Below are 16370 nucleotides of genomic sequence, written 5' to 3'. Positions count from 1 at the left end.
CAATCCGCTTGCCAAACGTGGTAACTACTGGCAAAACCCCCAAGTGGTAGGTTTATGTTCAGCAGTGGACAGTTAAATAAATAAAAAAAATAATGCGACTTCAATCCGTCTTCCATAAAGTACGTACAATATTGCATGAGCTCTCAAATGTGTATGTATATAAATATAATAATGAGTAGGGATAATATTTATATTATTATATGTATCACATCTCCCATATTTAGAACTGACAAATTTTTCATCGTGCCTCCCACCAAATTGTTTATAATTACTCCTCTCCATCCAAAGGTTGCCTGGAAGAGATCGCTCTTAGCGATAAGGCCGCCTTTTGTTTTCTCATTGTGATTATTTCTTCAAATTATTTATATTTATAACAAGTTTACTATTGTAATCTTTTGGAAGAAACAATAAAAAGTATCTATCTATCTAAAAGTATCTGTCAAAATTTCATTGAATACGGTACAGCAGTAACAACGCAAAATACATACATACAAATTATCACGCACATGTTAGTAAGGATACGGAATTTTGCATTCAAACCTACACTAAAATGGAGGTCAAACCAGTAAGGTCATTGACACCCGATCGGAGTACGGTATTAGCGATTCGATGACACCAAGATGAAGTATGCGAATAACTTTACAAATAACTACTTGAATTACACATTTTTATGAAATATCAATATTGCACAAGTAGGTGTTCATTCGCCGTGTGGTCCCGGCATAGCATGGACCACCCCATCCTTTCCCGTGGGTGTCGTAAGAGGCGACTAAAGGAACTTAATGGTATAGGAATGAACAGTATCCCACTTGAAATGTCATCAAAGCCTAACTGCGTTTGCCAGGGGGGAAAGGGATTGTTAGTAATGGAGACTGAGAATCCCATTGCTAGCAATATACCCAACCAGGTCGACCTCCTCGCGGTCCCCTGGAAACTATCATGGTTAATTCGTGATGAATTCATCATGATGGGCTAACTGGCCTGTTTTCATTCTCATCTATCATCCTTCACTGGTGCTCCGCCAGCGTATCCCGTTAGCGCAGGCGGGGTTTTCATACCATTTTCACCCATCAAAAAAAAAACTGCGTTTGCCAACCCGCCTGCCAAGTGTGGGGACTACTGGCAAAACCTTCAAAGGGAGATGTTCAGCAGTGGACAGTCAATAGATGATACGATACGACAACCATGATGGTTTCCAGGGGGGAACCGTGTGGAGGTCGACCTGATAAGGTATATTGCTAGCAATGGCGCTGTTAGACCCAATTACTAACAATCGTTTTCCTCTCTAGCACTTTTTTTTAATGGGTAATAATGAAATGGTAACCCTGCCTGCGCTATCGGTATACGCTGGCGGGGCACCAGTGAGGGATAATAGGTGACGATGTAAGCAGGTCTTTTTTTATGGATGATAATGGAATGGTAACTCCGCCTCCGCTATCGGTATACACTGGCGGGGCACCAGTGAGGAATGATAGGTGAGGATGAAAAGGCAAGTCAGTTAGCCCATCGTAACTAATTCAACGATAAATTAGTCACGATGGTTTCCAGGGGAAACCACGTGGAGGTCGACCTCGGTAACATTTAGGTTCTATTATTATATTCTGTGGTAGTAGTTACTTGTAAAGTTAGCCGTGACATACAGTGCCGCCACACTGTTGTGGTGGGACTGTCTCATGGCCATTACTGTCTATTTATATTGATGACTATTATTGAGCAGTGATAATGGACGGTTTACTATGTAATGAAATCACAGGATCGATTTCGGTAGAGCCAACGTTTAAAAAAAAACATTGGTTAAATTTCTCCAATAGTATTTTAAAACCATTATTTTGATCTTATTTACCAGAAAAGAGACTGAAAAGTCCATCAGTCTCTTTTTATCTCTTTCTCTAACCTTATGATCAATGTCTACTTAATTTAATTTCAAATAATCTATATTCTAAAAGACTTGTCTACAAACACTTTTCAATCGTCATTTTTTTTTTAACTTTTACTAAAATAAGGTTCGTAAAGTTGTTATCTGCTAAAAGAGCCCGCAAGAAACTTAACAGCTACTTTACTATATCTGTGTTAACACACACACACACACACACACACACATATATATATATAAAAAGATATAAAAAGTAGCTGCATATATTTATATATTTATACATTTATTTAAACGTTCCAGAATTACATGGTTATTAAAAAGCCCGTAATAGCTTTTTTGGAAGATAAGATTTGACTATACACACTACATTTACATGTATATATCATTCTCAATTAAAACCGGTATATACCGGTTATAACCGGTAAATTAATAACATCAATATATCACAACCCTATTCGTGACTTTAAAAAATCGCCAACCCTAAACATGTCCAATTGTGTAGGAATTCTTAAGAAAAACGAGGGACCAATGTCGCCCACCTTAGGTACGTCCCCAATGATCCTAAATTAACGCGAAGAGGGGGGGGGGGGGGTCTAATCGACCATTTTTTTCCCCGCCTGATTACTAAGGAAGGCTAATATTGACCCCACCACCCCCTCATTCGGCTCAAACAAATGTTAACCCTTTATTCGCCGCCTTCCCCTTTCGGAAAAAAGCCCATAAAATATATCTAATTAAAAAATATCCTCTAGTCAAGACTGACGCTCATAAAGAATGTCAATTAAGCCTTGGGACTTTTTCTCGGGCTATATTTTTTTTTTTAGTAATATTTTCCGTCGTTCCGCGGCTACCAAAGGGTTAAGATAGCGAAATTAGTATCGGTATGAAATATTGAGTAATTTAATATTTGACATTACGGCAACCCTCGTTACTTCCGTTTTTCTTTGATGTGCCGCCGTTTTTATTTCTAATCTGGATTAATGTTAATTACATTATTTTTAGAGTTGTGCGCAGGTGGAGGGGGGGGGGGGGAGGGCAACGAGCGGTGGGGGGTTAAATGTCATAATGGCGAACTATACAGCAACCTGTACATTGCAATTTTTTTTTTTTTATAATTTTTCATCGTCATATCAGCTTTTAACTGTCCACTGCTGGACCTAAGCCTCCCCCATTGGGGCTTTTGCCAGTTATTGCCACGATTTGCAGTTAAGGTTTTGAAGATGTTTTAAGAGGGACACTGGTGCCCATTACTCGTCCTTCATCAGTCACTTCTTACGATATCTACGACAAATGAAGGGATTGCCTATTCTATGCCGGGGGACCGCACGGTTAGATTTTTAATAATTATTTAATAGAATTTTTCTAATTTAATTATACTTTTTCAGTTTTTTATACATAATTTGGTAATGTTACAAATATATTTAATTTTTAATAATAATTAGGCCGGCAGCACACCTGCAATGCCGTAGGTGTTGTGGGTGACCATGGGCGGCGGTAGTCACTTACCATCAGGTGAGCCACATGCTCGTTTGTCCCCTGTGTTGTAAAAAGAAATCTCTTAATTGTATAGCAAAACGCAAATAAATCGTAATAATGAAAATAATATCTTTAACAAACGTACATAATAACAAATATACAAAATAAAAACATACATACATAATTTAAAATTAAATGATAATTAATTATATATACATTTGTTTTAATGTATATAAAAAATCGTGATTAACAAGTACATATAATTTGTTTTTATGCAACTTAGAAATGCAAACAAGCTGACGGTTACCACTTTCCATAAGGTAGGCCACCTTATGGAAAGTGGTAACCGTCGCCTATAGACATGAGCAGTACCATGGACATAACAGAGTATACTGTTTCGCCCATTATACCCCCCCATGCGTTGCCATTCCTGAGGACTCAGGTGTTATTCCTCTGTACCCTGTAAATTCACTACCATATAATACCCACCCTTCAAACTAAAACACAGCCATGCAAACACAACTGATTTACGGTAGAAACACGAATTACCCAGCATTATACTATTTTATTAAATTTTAAAAATTCGCGTTTGATTTGAACCTTAAATTAGATTCTATCTTTCTATAACACGAGAAAAAAAAAAGAATTACATTACTCAGACACCCTCCACATTTAAACAAACATATTTATCCCCGAATCCCCTTTTAACTCCCCTTCATTAGTTAAAAGGAGAGAAGAAAAAAAATAATTTAATTCGATAGCGCCCCCCCGAAGACAATCACTAATTACCCCGACCGTAAGCCATACAAATAGCCAAAATGTTTTCTAATTTACAAAAAAGGCGCAAAAAATATATCTCACTCGCTAAATGAACTTATTTAGCTTGAGCGGGCTTTAATAAAGATTTTTCACGGCACACTCCGGTTTTCGTCGAATATATATATATATAAGTATATATTATAAATATGTATATATATTTTATTTACGCTAACTTTTTTTTACTGGCTACTAATCCGGATATTTCGCGTGGCAGATTGAATTAGAGCACAACAAACGTGCCTTATTGCCAGTTAAAAATAATGAGCTTCTTTCATTTCTGTATCGAATTTATCATTTCGTAGAAGTGTACGTGTCTATGGCACCTTTTAACGTTCTTTTTTTTAAATTAATTTTATGATTGAATAATGTATTTTGGAATTTTTGTTACCTAGTAACCCTGAAATTAAGCTTTGCTTTTTTGTGTTCTACAAATAAATACTCATTTGATTTTGTATTTAGTTATTATTGTACTTCACAACATTTCTTATGTATTAATGACGGTGTCTCTAAATGTTAATCCTAATTTCTTATTTATATATCCCTTATTTTTCTATTTTCATTCATTAATATATAGCACGGTAACCTCGCCTTTGTTAACGATGTACGCTGACAGGGCACCAGTACAGGTTTATTTGTATGTATTGCATTATTTTTTCCTCTATTCAATAACGCACCGCCTACGTATTTCTCGGTTTGCCCAATGGTTGACTGGTAGAGAACACCGTCCGATGTTAAGTCCGCCAAGTGTACATAGAATTTTACTGTGCATTAAAGTTTAAATAAATAAATAAAATAAATAGGTGAGAATGTAAAGGCTGGCCAGTTAGCCAGCCTTAAGTCGAAACAATTGTCGGAAACGACAAAAACATAGCGAGTTCATTAATTTCCCATTATATATGTAAAATGAACATAAGTTTTAATGTAACAAGTGTATATAAAAATCGAATCTTTCTTTTCTTTATAAATATTATTAGTATAGATAATAATTCCTTTTCAATTCCCACTGCATGGTTATTTTGTTGTATTACCCCATATATTAAAATGCGACAAGGCAACACCGGGCGTGCATTCACGATGTTGCAACATCCCTGTAGCTATTCATTCGCAAACACACAACCTGTCTTGTTGTGTCACGTGATAAGCAAAATGGCTGTCGCCGATGAAAAGTAAATAGATATATAAATAGATATATTACACCTATATGAATTGCATCCACGAGTGGTAACCACAATGCAGTAAACGTGAGAATAGTGTGGATTCAAGTTTATGAGCTCCCGTCTTCAGTTTTCCCATCACAGTATCATCATATTGGGGGAAAAGGGATTGTTAGCAATGGAGTTGATGGTTTGATAGTCCCATTGCTAGGAATATGTCCGTCGACGTGGAAGTCGACCTGATAACCTCCACGTGGTTCCCCCTGGAAACCATCGTGAACAATTCTTGTTGAATTCGTCACGATGGGCTAACTGACCCGCTTCATCTTCACCTATCATCTTTCACTGGTGCCCCGCCGGTGTATACCGATAGCGCGGGCGGGGTTACCATTTCATTATCACCCATTAAATAAAAAATTATATCAGACTGCAATCCTACGTAAACCTCTTCGTACCGCATAGTGATTCAGAAACAATTAGTTTATGAAAGAGGTAGAAGCTTGTGAATAGGTGATTCACGAGGTCTTTAGCTCTTGTTTCTGACAAAGAAGCAATGTATTATTTAACATTTTCATCATCATCATCATATCAGCTTTTAACTGTCTACTGCTGCCTTCCCCTTGGAGGAGAAGCCTAACTGTGGTTACTAATCCTTCTGCCAAGCATGGCAACTACTGGCAAAATTTCATTTTTGGGGCAAATGATTTGAAAATTGAAAATTTGATGTGCTTTGATGATAATGATATTTTTATATCACAAAGGTGGCAAATAAGCATACAGCCCGTCTGATGGTAAACGGTTAATGTAACCTATTGACGCCTGCAACACTAGTGGTGTCACGTGCGCGTTGCCGAGCCTGAAGAAACATTAATATATCCTTTTTGAAGAACCCCATACTGTAGTCTTTAGGGAGAACCTCGGCAGCTAATTCTATAGCCTGAGCGTTCGTGAAAGAAAATTTCTCTGAAATTGTATATATATATATATATATATATATATATATATATATATATATATATATATATATATATATATATATATATATATATATATATATAGTATATGTTTAGTACGATAATATATACATAAATAAAATATATCTATTTCGTCCATCTATCGCCATTTTGCTCACTATTATTTTACGCTTTTACGCGTATATTTTTTGGCATATAAGAAACAGTAATACGTGTTGTACATCACGTTATATCAAATAGAACGTTTCCGGTTGTTATGAATAAATAAATAATAAATCATCAAGGTCATGTGACAATTGATTTTGCACGATTTCTTTGTATATTACATTAGACGTGTTTAAATATAAAAATAATTCTGTTGTTCATTGTCAAATTGTGTATTAAAAAATATGCTGAATGTATCAAGTTACAATGGTACTCTGCACTTTAGTTATGTTTTGTTAAGAGAGGGACTGGCTGTAAACCAGCGCTGCAGCTGTTCACATTGCGCTGGGTTTCAGTTCACATCACTTACAGCATCAGCTGAGCCGGTTCCTTTTGCCTAGTATGGGACACTTTTTGTATATGTTATTTATCTACACTAATATTATAAAGAGGAAAACTTTGTTTGTTTGGTTGTAATGAATAGGCTCAAAAACTACTGGACCGTTTTTAAAAATTCTTTCACCATTCGAAAGCTACATTATCCACGAGTAACATAGGTTAAATTTTATTTAAAAAAAAAAAGGGTTCCGTTAAATATTTGGGTTTATCGGACACAAGGTGTAAAAAATCAACCAGAAAAGTTACTTATTTTGCGTACGCTGCCTAAACTATAAAAGATAGAACCGTAAAATGTTCTAATTAATTGTAGATCTTATAAATATCTACAAAAAAGTCCGCGACACACTATACCTATCTATGTCGAGTGAGGCACAACAACCATTTTTTTAACTTAAAAATCTTGAATTTTTTTGGATTAGCTACATTGAAACGCATTTATTTTATTCATGCTATCAATCCTTAACGAAATAAATTATTTCATCACTAAGTACAGTTTATGCAGATAATATTTTGTCTTTGAATGATTAAAATTGGACGTTTTGTTTTGAAGTTATGGCGAAATTAAAATATTACAATTTCTGCTGCACGATCCGTTGCATTTTGCATATTGTGATAACCAAGATCCACGCAGGCGAAGCCACGGGCGAAATGTTTCTATTCTATTCATAATTATTATAATAAGCTTTTATCTGTCTGCTCTCGAACATGAGCCTCCTCTTTGGGGGGTTCTGCAAGTAGTTGCCACGCTTGGTTAGTGGATTAGTAGTTAGGCTTTAGAGATGTTTTAAGAGGGACGCTACTGCCCATCCATCGCCCTCTCTTAGTAGTTTTTTTTAATGAGTAAAGATGGAATGGTAATCCCGCCTGCGCTATCGGTATACGCTGGCGGGGCACCAGTGAAGGATGATAGGTGAGAATGAAAAGGCAGGTCAATTAGCCCGTCGTGATGAATATATCTGGGATTCAGCACGATTGTTTCCAGGGGGGACCACGTGGAGGTCGACCTGACAGGGTATATTACTAGCAATGGGACTGGTAGTCCGCATTACTAACACGTGTATACCTATAGAATAGATTAGGTTTCATTTGTGCGTGCAATAAATTATATAAATAAATAAAACACTTTCGTTTTTTTTTTATCGACGATAATATTGTGACGATATCGTGGACGAGTACGGAACATTGTAAAAACATTAATTGCGCACTTCCTTTCCTTACTAATACCATAAATGTGAAAGTGTGTTTGTTTGTTTGTTACCTTATAGCGCCTTGACGGCTTAACCGATCACTATGAAATTTAGGATACACGGATATTAGTAAGCATATCCCGGTCACGGAAGTTCCTAACGATAGATGTATACGAATGGATGTCTGTTACTCTTTAACGCAAAAACTATTGAACGTTTTTAAATGAAATTTAATTAACCATGAAAGGAATTAACCATGATAGTTTCCAGGGAGAATCGCTGATGAATTCATCATGATGGGCTAACCGGCCTGTTTTCATTCTCATCTATCACCCTTCACTGGTGCTCCGCCAGCGTATCCCATTAACGCAGGCGGAGTTACCATTCCATTTTCATCCACCAAAAAAAAATCACAAATTTGCAGTCAAAAGTAATAATAACCAATAATTTTTAGTCTAAACCACTTTTGACCAACCTGTTCAGTTAAAAGTACCTACTTTTGACTCATTTTGCTAGTCAATAGTACTTTTTACTGGTTAAGAGTTTTGACTAAAAAACATACACACACATTGTATTATTTTTAAGTAAACAGTTTGTTCATACAGTATTGTGGAGAATTAATATTTTAAGCATTAAAAATACAGTTATTAACGCGGGTGAAGCCACGAGATACAGCTAGCGATACACATGTAAAAAACTCGAATATAAGTAAAAAAAAAAAAGTAAACGTAAAAGTGGCAAGGTCGTGGTGATAAGATTAAAAAAAAAAAATAAAGTAGTACTTTCTGATACTTTATCATTATTATTTAAAATGGTATTATCATTATTGTATTGGATTGATTATCAAATAAATCTGCTGTCTGTTAAGCTTATAACGTCATTATGAACACTGAGTCACGATAATATCTCTCCATCTATATATAATCAGAACTACACTATTGGTATTCATATTCGAAATGATACGCGTATCCAAGTAACATGCCAATATATAGATGCAGTATCAAGTATGTGTTCTTAATTTAAATAGTGCACCAGTGTACGTAAATTAATTTAACGTGTGTGAAGTTGTGAATATTGCTATGTGGATTCCTATCAGGATTTGTAATCAGAAAGGACAGGTAATATACATGTATTGGTTCAATAATAGATTTATTAAATATCACCGATATTAGATATCGATTATGGATAACCGATCCAATATTATTTTTTTGATACAATATATTAATTGCAAACAAGCTGACGGCCCACCTGATGGAAAGTGGTAACCGTCGCCTATAGACATGAGCAGTACCGTGGACATAACAGAGTATACTGTTTCGCCCATGATACCTTCCATGCATTGCCATTAATGAGGACTCAGGTGTTATTCCTCTGTACCCAGTAAATTTACACCATATCCGACCCTTCAAACCGAAACACAGCCATGCAAACAACTGCTTCACAGTTGAGACACGAATGGGACAGAGGTACCCAAGCAATCGACTTTTGTACAAAGTCTTCAATTTGTCATAAAATTAATATGAAAATTAACTTTATTGACTGTAACATATATACAAAAAATAAAAATATAAATGAATTAATTTAAAAATCGTAATATCCACACTATGATAACTCGAGATAGTATAAGCGAAACTATGACGAACTTTCTGCAGTGTGTTCAGCGAGAGAATAGCTTCGATACAATTACTTTACAGAGATGCAAAGCTAACCTACGCTGTTATGATGCCTTGGTACATCAACGCAGTCTGGATCTAAATATGTTGTTACTTATTTATAATTAAAGTATCTATTTATTTATTTATTTTCACATTGTGTTCCTTGTGAGGTCTATAGGGCAGCGAGTGCATAGCTAACCTACCATGTTATGATGCCTTGGTACATCAACGCAGTCTGTATCTAAATATGTTGTTACTTATTTATAATTAAAGTATCTATTTATTAATTTATTTCACATTGTGTTCCTTGTGAGGTCTATAGGGTAGCGAGTGCATAGCTAACCTACCATGTTATGATGCCTTGGTACATCAACGCAGTCTGTATCTAAATATGTTGTTACTTATTTATAATTAAAGTATCTATTTATTAATTTATTTCACATTGTGTTCCTTGTGAGGTCTATAGGGTAGCGAGTGCATAGCTAACCTACCATGTTATGATGCCTTGGTACGTCATCGCAGTCTATATTTAAATATATTGTTTACTTATCTATTTATTTATTTATTTACTAGCGACCCGTCCCGGCGTCGCACGGGTGGACATTTTTACATTTAAAAAAGTGACCATTAAGGCGGCACACGCGACGGAAGCTTAAAAATGGAGTAACTTCTCCCGTTTTCACAACATTTCCCTTCACTGCTCTGCTTCTATTGTTCGTAGCGTGATGAAAAGTATACTATAACCTGCCCAGGAGTATGAAGAATAATTGTACCGAGTTTCGTTGAAATCTGTCCAGTAGTTTTTGTTTCTATAACGAACATACAGACAGATAGACAAACACTTTACTGATTGCATTTTTGGCATCAGTATCGATCACTAATCACCCCCTGATAGTTATTTTGTAAATATATTTCATGTACAGAATTGATCTCTCTACAGATTTATTATAAGTATAGATTATACATTATGTTCCTTGTGAGGTGAGTGGGATAGCAAATCATCATCATATCAGCTATTAACTCTTCACTGCTGAACCTAGACCTCTTCTATAAGGAGCCAATAGTCAATAGTTGTCAAGCTTGGCGGCAGGTTGGCAACCGCAGTTAGGCTAATGTTTTAAAAGGAACGTTACTGCCTATCTCTTGACCATTGACAAATTCTATGCCCACGAAATATCTCTTCATGTGATTTTTTTATGAAACTTAGAATGGCAAACAAGCTGACGGCCCACCTGATGGAAAGCAGTAACCGTTGCCTATAAACATGAGCGGTACCATGGACATAACAGAGTTTACTGTTTCGCCCATGATACCCCCCATGCGTTGCCATTGCTGAGGACTCAGGTGTTATTCCTCTATGCCCTGTAAATTCACTGCCATATTCCACACTAATGTTTATGTATTCAAAATTTTTGTGCAACAAAACTGCACATATTGTTTCAAGTATTTTTTGTATATTGAATTAATTTCACATCAAATATAATAAAAAATCGAACGTCGAACCGATCCCTTTGTGTACTGAGTTGCGGCTAATCGCCATAGAGAAAAATCAAAGGGCTCATCGCCGGGGCCCTTTCTCGAAGAATTCAATTAAAAGCTAAGGCTCGAGAGTTTTTCAGTCACTTCAACTGAAGTCCCGATATCAAAAGAACGTCAAATATAATCAATTTTACAAATATCCGAGCTTGTATGCGAGCCTTTTTCTTCCTTACAAAGTCTGTTCAGACGTCCGGTGCTAATTCTTAAACAACCTAAGTCTATACGTGCTACAAGCAAAAATCAACTATTTATCTTTCGGATAAAGTTTGGAATAGATCGTTCGTAGGTCGAGACATGAAACTCCCAACTCCGATATCGTAAAATATGATAACACTGTGTGAAAGTATCGAACTTAACTTTATTAGTGTCCACTATTGACGATTTTGGAGCTTGCCGCGCGACAAATAGAGTACATTTTTCATTGTGGACAGAATCACTTGTGGCGTTCCGTTATACGGTATTGTCATCAATACTGTATCGTTGTATATTATCGTTATAAGCGGCATTAAGACTGAATCGTTCGAGGGAAAAATTGCTATTAAGAAGCATGCACATCAGCCATTTAGAAAGAGCATTTAAAGGTCTCTATAACTTTATTTTTAAAGGAATATTTTTAAGTTTATTATTTCAATTTCAGATATCAATTTCAAAAAGTACCCCTAAAAAAATAAAATAAACTGTAATTCAGAATAATAAATTATTAGAATTTTAATATATTTCAAAGAACCTGTGTCAGAGTCTCATTGCTTTGCATTGGTCGACTTCCACGTAGTCCCTTCTTCAAACCATCGTGTTAAATCCCAGGTGTATTCATCACGATGGGCTAACTGACCTGCTTTCATCCTCACCTACGAACACACGGCAACCTATGATGGGGTTTTTTTTGATAAGTGATAATGGAATGGTAACCCCACCCGCGCTATCGGTATACACCGGCGGGGCACCAGTCAGCGATGATAGTTAAGAATTGTTCACGATGGTTTCCAAGGGAACCACGTAGAGGTCGACCCGACAAGTGCAGCCGCGGTTGCTTTAACATTATCATCTATTAAAAAAAACATATGTTTTTAATATCATCTCGTACGGTGTAAAGGGTCCTTATAATGGGGTAATCACGGTAAGATGTATCTTCTCTCAATGCCTCAGTTACCAAGATAAAGACGTTATTCTCTTATTATTAATGTTGGCTTAGATAGGATAGATTTAGTATAATGTTCATGATATTGATGTATGATGTATGGTGAATACAGTTTCTATGTATCTACATCTTATTTATTTGTAGGATACGTATTTTGACTTAATCGAATTGAGATCGGGATCAAATAGACGTTAAATGGACGTTATTTTATATTATATTTTTGACGTCTATTCGACGTGTTTTCAGTTTGCGTCTAAAGTTTAGTTTAACGGTAAGAAAATAGGTAAACAGCGACACTACTTACAATTATACTCTTATCAGGTCGACCACCGCGCGGCTTCTCTTAGTAACTATCGGGGTTTCAATCTTGTTGAATTCGTCACGATAGATTAACTGGCCTGCTTTCATCCTCACCTATCATCTCTCACTGGTGCCCCGCCAGCGTATACCGATAGCGCAGGCGGGGTTACCATTCCATATTCACCTTTTTATAAAAAATCCGCACTTCTGTAGATAGAGTACTTAATTTTCGTTTTAAATCATTTTTTTTTTCTCTTACAGAACCACAAAATGCCTGCGTCCAGGGACAGCCGGTGTCAGCGCTCAAGTAATGCTAGCAGTGAGTATATTCTTTACTTCCGACTTTGTCTGCGTGACCAGAGTAATGTCGATGGACAGAGATCATAGCAGCCTTTAACTATTCACTGTTGAGCATAGGCCACCCCTTTGGGGGGTTTCACCAGTAGTTGCCACGCTTGGCAGGCGTATTAGCAACCGCAGTGAAGCTTTGGAGATGTTTTAGGAGAAACGCTGCTGCCCATCCCTCGCCCGTGACGTGCCCTGTGGTTCCGGCATAGAATAGCTCTTAGCTTACCTTTCCCGTGGGTTTTTTTATACAACTTAGAATGGAAAACAAGCTGACGGCCCACCTGATGGAAAATGGTAATCGTCGCCTATAGACATGAGCAGTACCATAAACATAACAGAGTATACTGTTTCGCCCATGATTCCCCCCATGCGTTGCCATTCCTGATGACTCAGGTGTTATACATCCGTACCTAGTAAATTCACGCCATATCCCACCCTTTAAACCGTAACACAGCCTTGCAAACACAACTGCTTTACGGTTGAAACACGAATGGGACAGAGGTACCGTAAGAGGCGACTAAGGGAACTTAAGGAAGGATTGCAGCAATGTCTCTCTTAGAATATCACCAAAATCTAACTGCAGTTGCCAATCCACCTGCCGAACGTGGCAACTACTGGCAAAAGTCCTCCTTTTGATAATTATAAAAAAAATTTTATTTGTAAAATCTTTATTGTACATAATTTACATCGAATACATTAATAGATTTAATATACAATGGCGGATTTATCCCATAGAGGGATCTCTTACAGTCAACCTTTGTGAAGCTATAGGAAAACTATAGCATGTTCAAGGGTAAAAACCGTACAGCTGAACTTAAAATTCAATAATATCTAGTCATTAGTTCTAAGAGTTAGTTAGCAAAATTTGCTTCGTACGTATAGATAACGATATTTCGAATTTATCGATTCGCCTTACATATAGTAGCCCTATCATATGTTTTGATGGCAAATTATTTATCAATAAGTTCATTGACCGACTGCCATATTATGTTTGTGTACCTTATCAACTAAACTTTTCATGACCGATATTTCTTTGAAACAAAATAATTACTATCGGAACATGTTTATTTTGTAAAGTTATTAATTTTTTGTTTTTTTTTTTTTGTTATCTATTTTAAGAACTCCTGACCAGAGTAAGACTGTAAAAAGTCGTCTGCTTGGGTACTTCTGTCCTACTGGACTCTATCTGGACACTATGCTGTAGTATGGCGTTCTTTAAAAAAAGGGCTGTAATGGCTTCTTTGGGGTCGGCAATGAGCGCGCGTAATATCCCTGGTATTAAAAGCGTTCATAGACCGTGGTAATCGCTTACCATCAGGCGGGCCGTATGCTTGTCTGTCACCTCAGTGGTATAAAGAAACCGTGTTTCTGCCGTGCAGTATTTTGCTGGCATGGATATGTTACTATTTGAACGGTGAGCTAAGGCAGTGAAATTACAAGGTTCCGAGACACAGCACCATAGCTCTTAAGCAATATGAGAGTCACAGTGTATTCTGTAACATTTATAGGGTTTGTTCATATCTATGGTACACGATGATTACAGATTTTCATTAAGTGGGCCATCAATTTGTTTGCCTTTTTATGTTTCACAAAAAAAAAAAAACCGTTTAAAAACTCTGTAATTAATAAAACTATTTATTTTTCAGGTGGCATTGCAATCCAGGCGAGGGTGTACCACCCTGCCACAAATCTCATGCCAATCACCCCACCGCGTTCACCTAATGGCGTATCTTCCAGCTTCCCCCGGCCAAATACCACCAATTCCTGGTCACGCCAGAACAGCTACAATGGAAAGTGCTCATGACTACATCAAGCCGAAGATCCAACACGTTTAATCAGTAGCTAAATTCCCAACTAGTTTAATGATCCCTGATAACTCAATGATAAATCAAGATCTTGCATTTATATCCTAATAATTATGTACTAAATAAAAGTAAAATATGTAGAAATATTAACATATGAATTCTCCACTATAGTGGTAGTCTTCCTCCCCCTCCCTCCCTCTTAATAAAAAAATAATAAATATTAATTGACACGAGCGTGATTAAACAGTTACATTGGAAAATCCACGACTTTATTCTAAACAGGATACACTTGTATGCTTCGGAAGCAATGCTGATGTTACAGCGAAACGAGAGTAAACATACATCAATCTATATAAACACTATAAAATAGATACTGTAGTAAACGTGGAAGATAATTATCATTATCTGAGGCAAGATACGCTTGCATGCTTCAAAAACAATGATAAATCAAGCTCATGTAATTATACTCCAAAAGCATATGCGTATAACTAAGCACGATAGAAGACTCATACTTCAAGAGGCTCGTAACTATCTCAGGCAGGATGCTCTTGTATGCTTCGAAAGCAACAGCACTCAGTAATCAGTTGTTGTACACCACTGTATTGGAAAACGACGGTTTACAATGGAAGATATTCGTGACATTATCTGGCAGGATACTCTTGTATGCTTCGGAAGCAATGCTGAACCTATCACTCTCAGTTGCTGTCTATTTATCAAAGAAGATAGTAGACTAGTCTGATAACTGTTTTGATGTTAATTTTGCAAAGACAGTATCAATTAATTTATTCAATAGCTGCTCAAGAAAGTTCCGCTTAATTTTGAAGCTCAAGATTTGCAGTGGGACAATAAATATGTTATTTATAGGACAAAATATAGTTTGATATTTTTTATTACTTTATAAGTTAATTAGCAACTTTATATAGTGTAGTTAGTAAAAATTATGGACTTCGATATTTAAACTTCTTTTTTAACGAAAAAGTATCAATTATTATAAATTCAATACAGATGGCGCTATTCCTAAATATATTTCTGGGCGTCTTAAATTTTTGGTAGAATAGAGAAACTGACTAAATATGTAACTGAAATAGCTTGGTTTAGAAATATAAAATTTTCCTCTATAGTTCTTTGTATAACATAAATGAACTTTAAAAAGGCTCAGGGCAATTTTTGTTAATATTATTTTAATATAATGTTTTAGCGCCATCTATCTAAGATTTTTTTAAGTTGAAAAATAGATTAATATTGGGAAATTAATAGTAAATTTTAAGTTGGAAGTTTAATGAATTGTTTATCTTATTAGATAATTTATTAAAATCGAATGTCCGTGTTACCACTACATTTAATTTCATAATAATTATTTTAGAATTTATAAATATGATCATAATTAGATAATAAACGTGCACTTGTATTGACTTGTGTAGTAACAATTTTTAGTATAAAAGTATGTATTAGTAACTATTATTATGACTAGTATAATTTTTTTATTCATACTCGTATTTTTATTGTAATAAGGAAAATAAAAATAAAATGTTAACGAGACGAATCTGAATACGTTGTAT

The 16370-nt window shown here is 35.9% G+C and overlaps 1 protein-coding gene across 1 annotated transcript; it reads left to right on the top strand.

Annotated features, from left to right (window-relative positions):
* The first annotated feature begins 8962 nt into the window (after positions 1-8962).
* LOC116412862 (uncharacterized) lies at positions 8963-15688 on the top strand. Its single transcript, XM_052895811.1, has 3 exons — positions 8963-9144; positions 12920-12977; positions 14653-15688. Exons 1-3 carry the CDS (start codon positions 9106-9108, stop codon positions 14808-14810), a joined length of 255 nt encoding a protein of 84 aa, XP_052751771.1. The 5' UTR covers positions 8963-9105; the 3' UTR covers positions 14811-15688.
* The last annotated feature ends 682 nt before the right edge of the window (positions 15689-16370 follow it).

This window comes from Galleria mellonella, unplaced genomic scaffold (assembly GCF_026898425.1).
Source record: "Galleria mellonella isolate WM207_F2 unplaced genomic scaffold, CSIRO_AGI_GalMel_v1 utg312, whole genome shotgun sequence".
NCBI lineage: Eukaryota > Metazoa > Arthropoda > Insecta > Lepidoptera > Pyralidae > Galleria > Galleria mellonella.
This window is presented reverse-complemented; position numbering and strand designations above follow the sequence as displayed.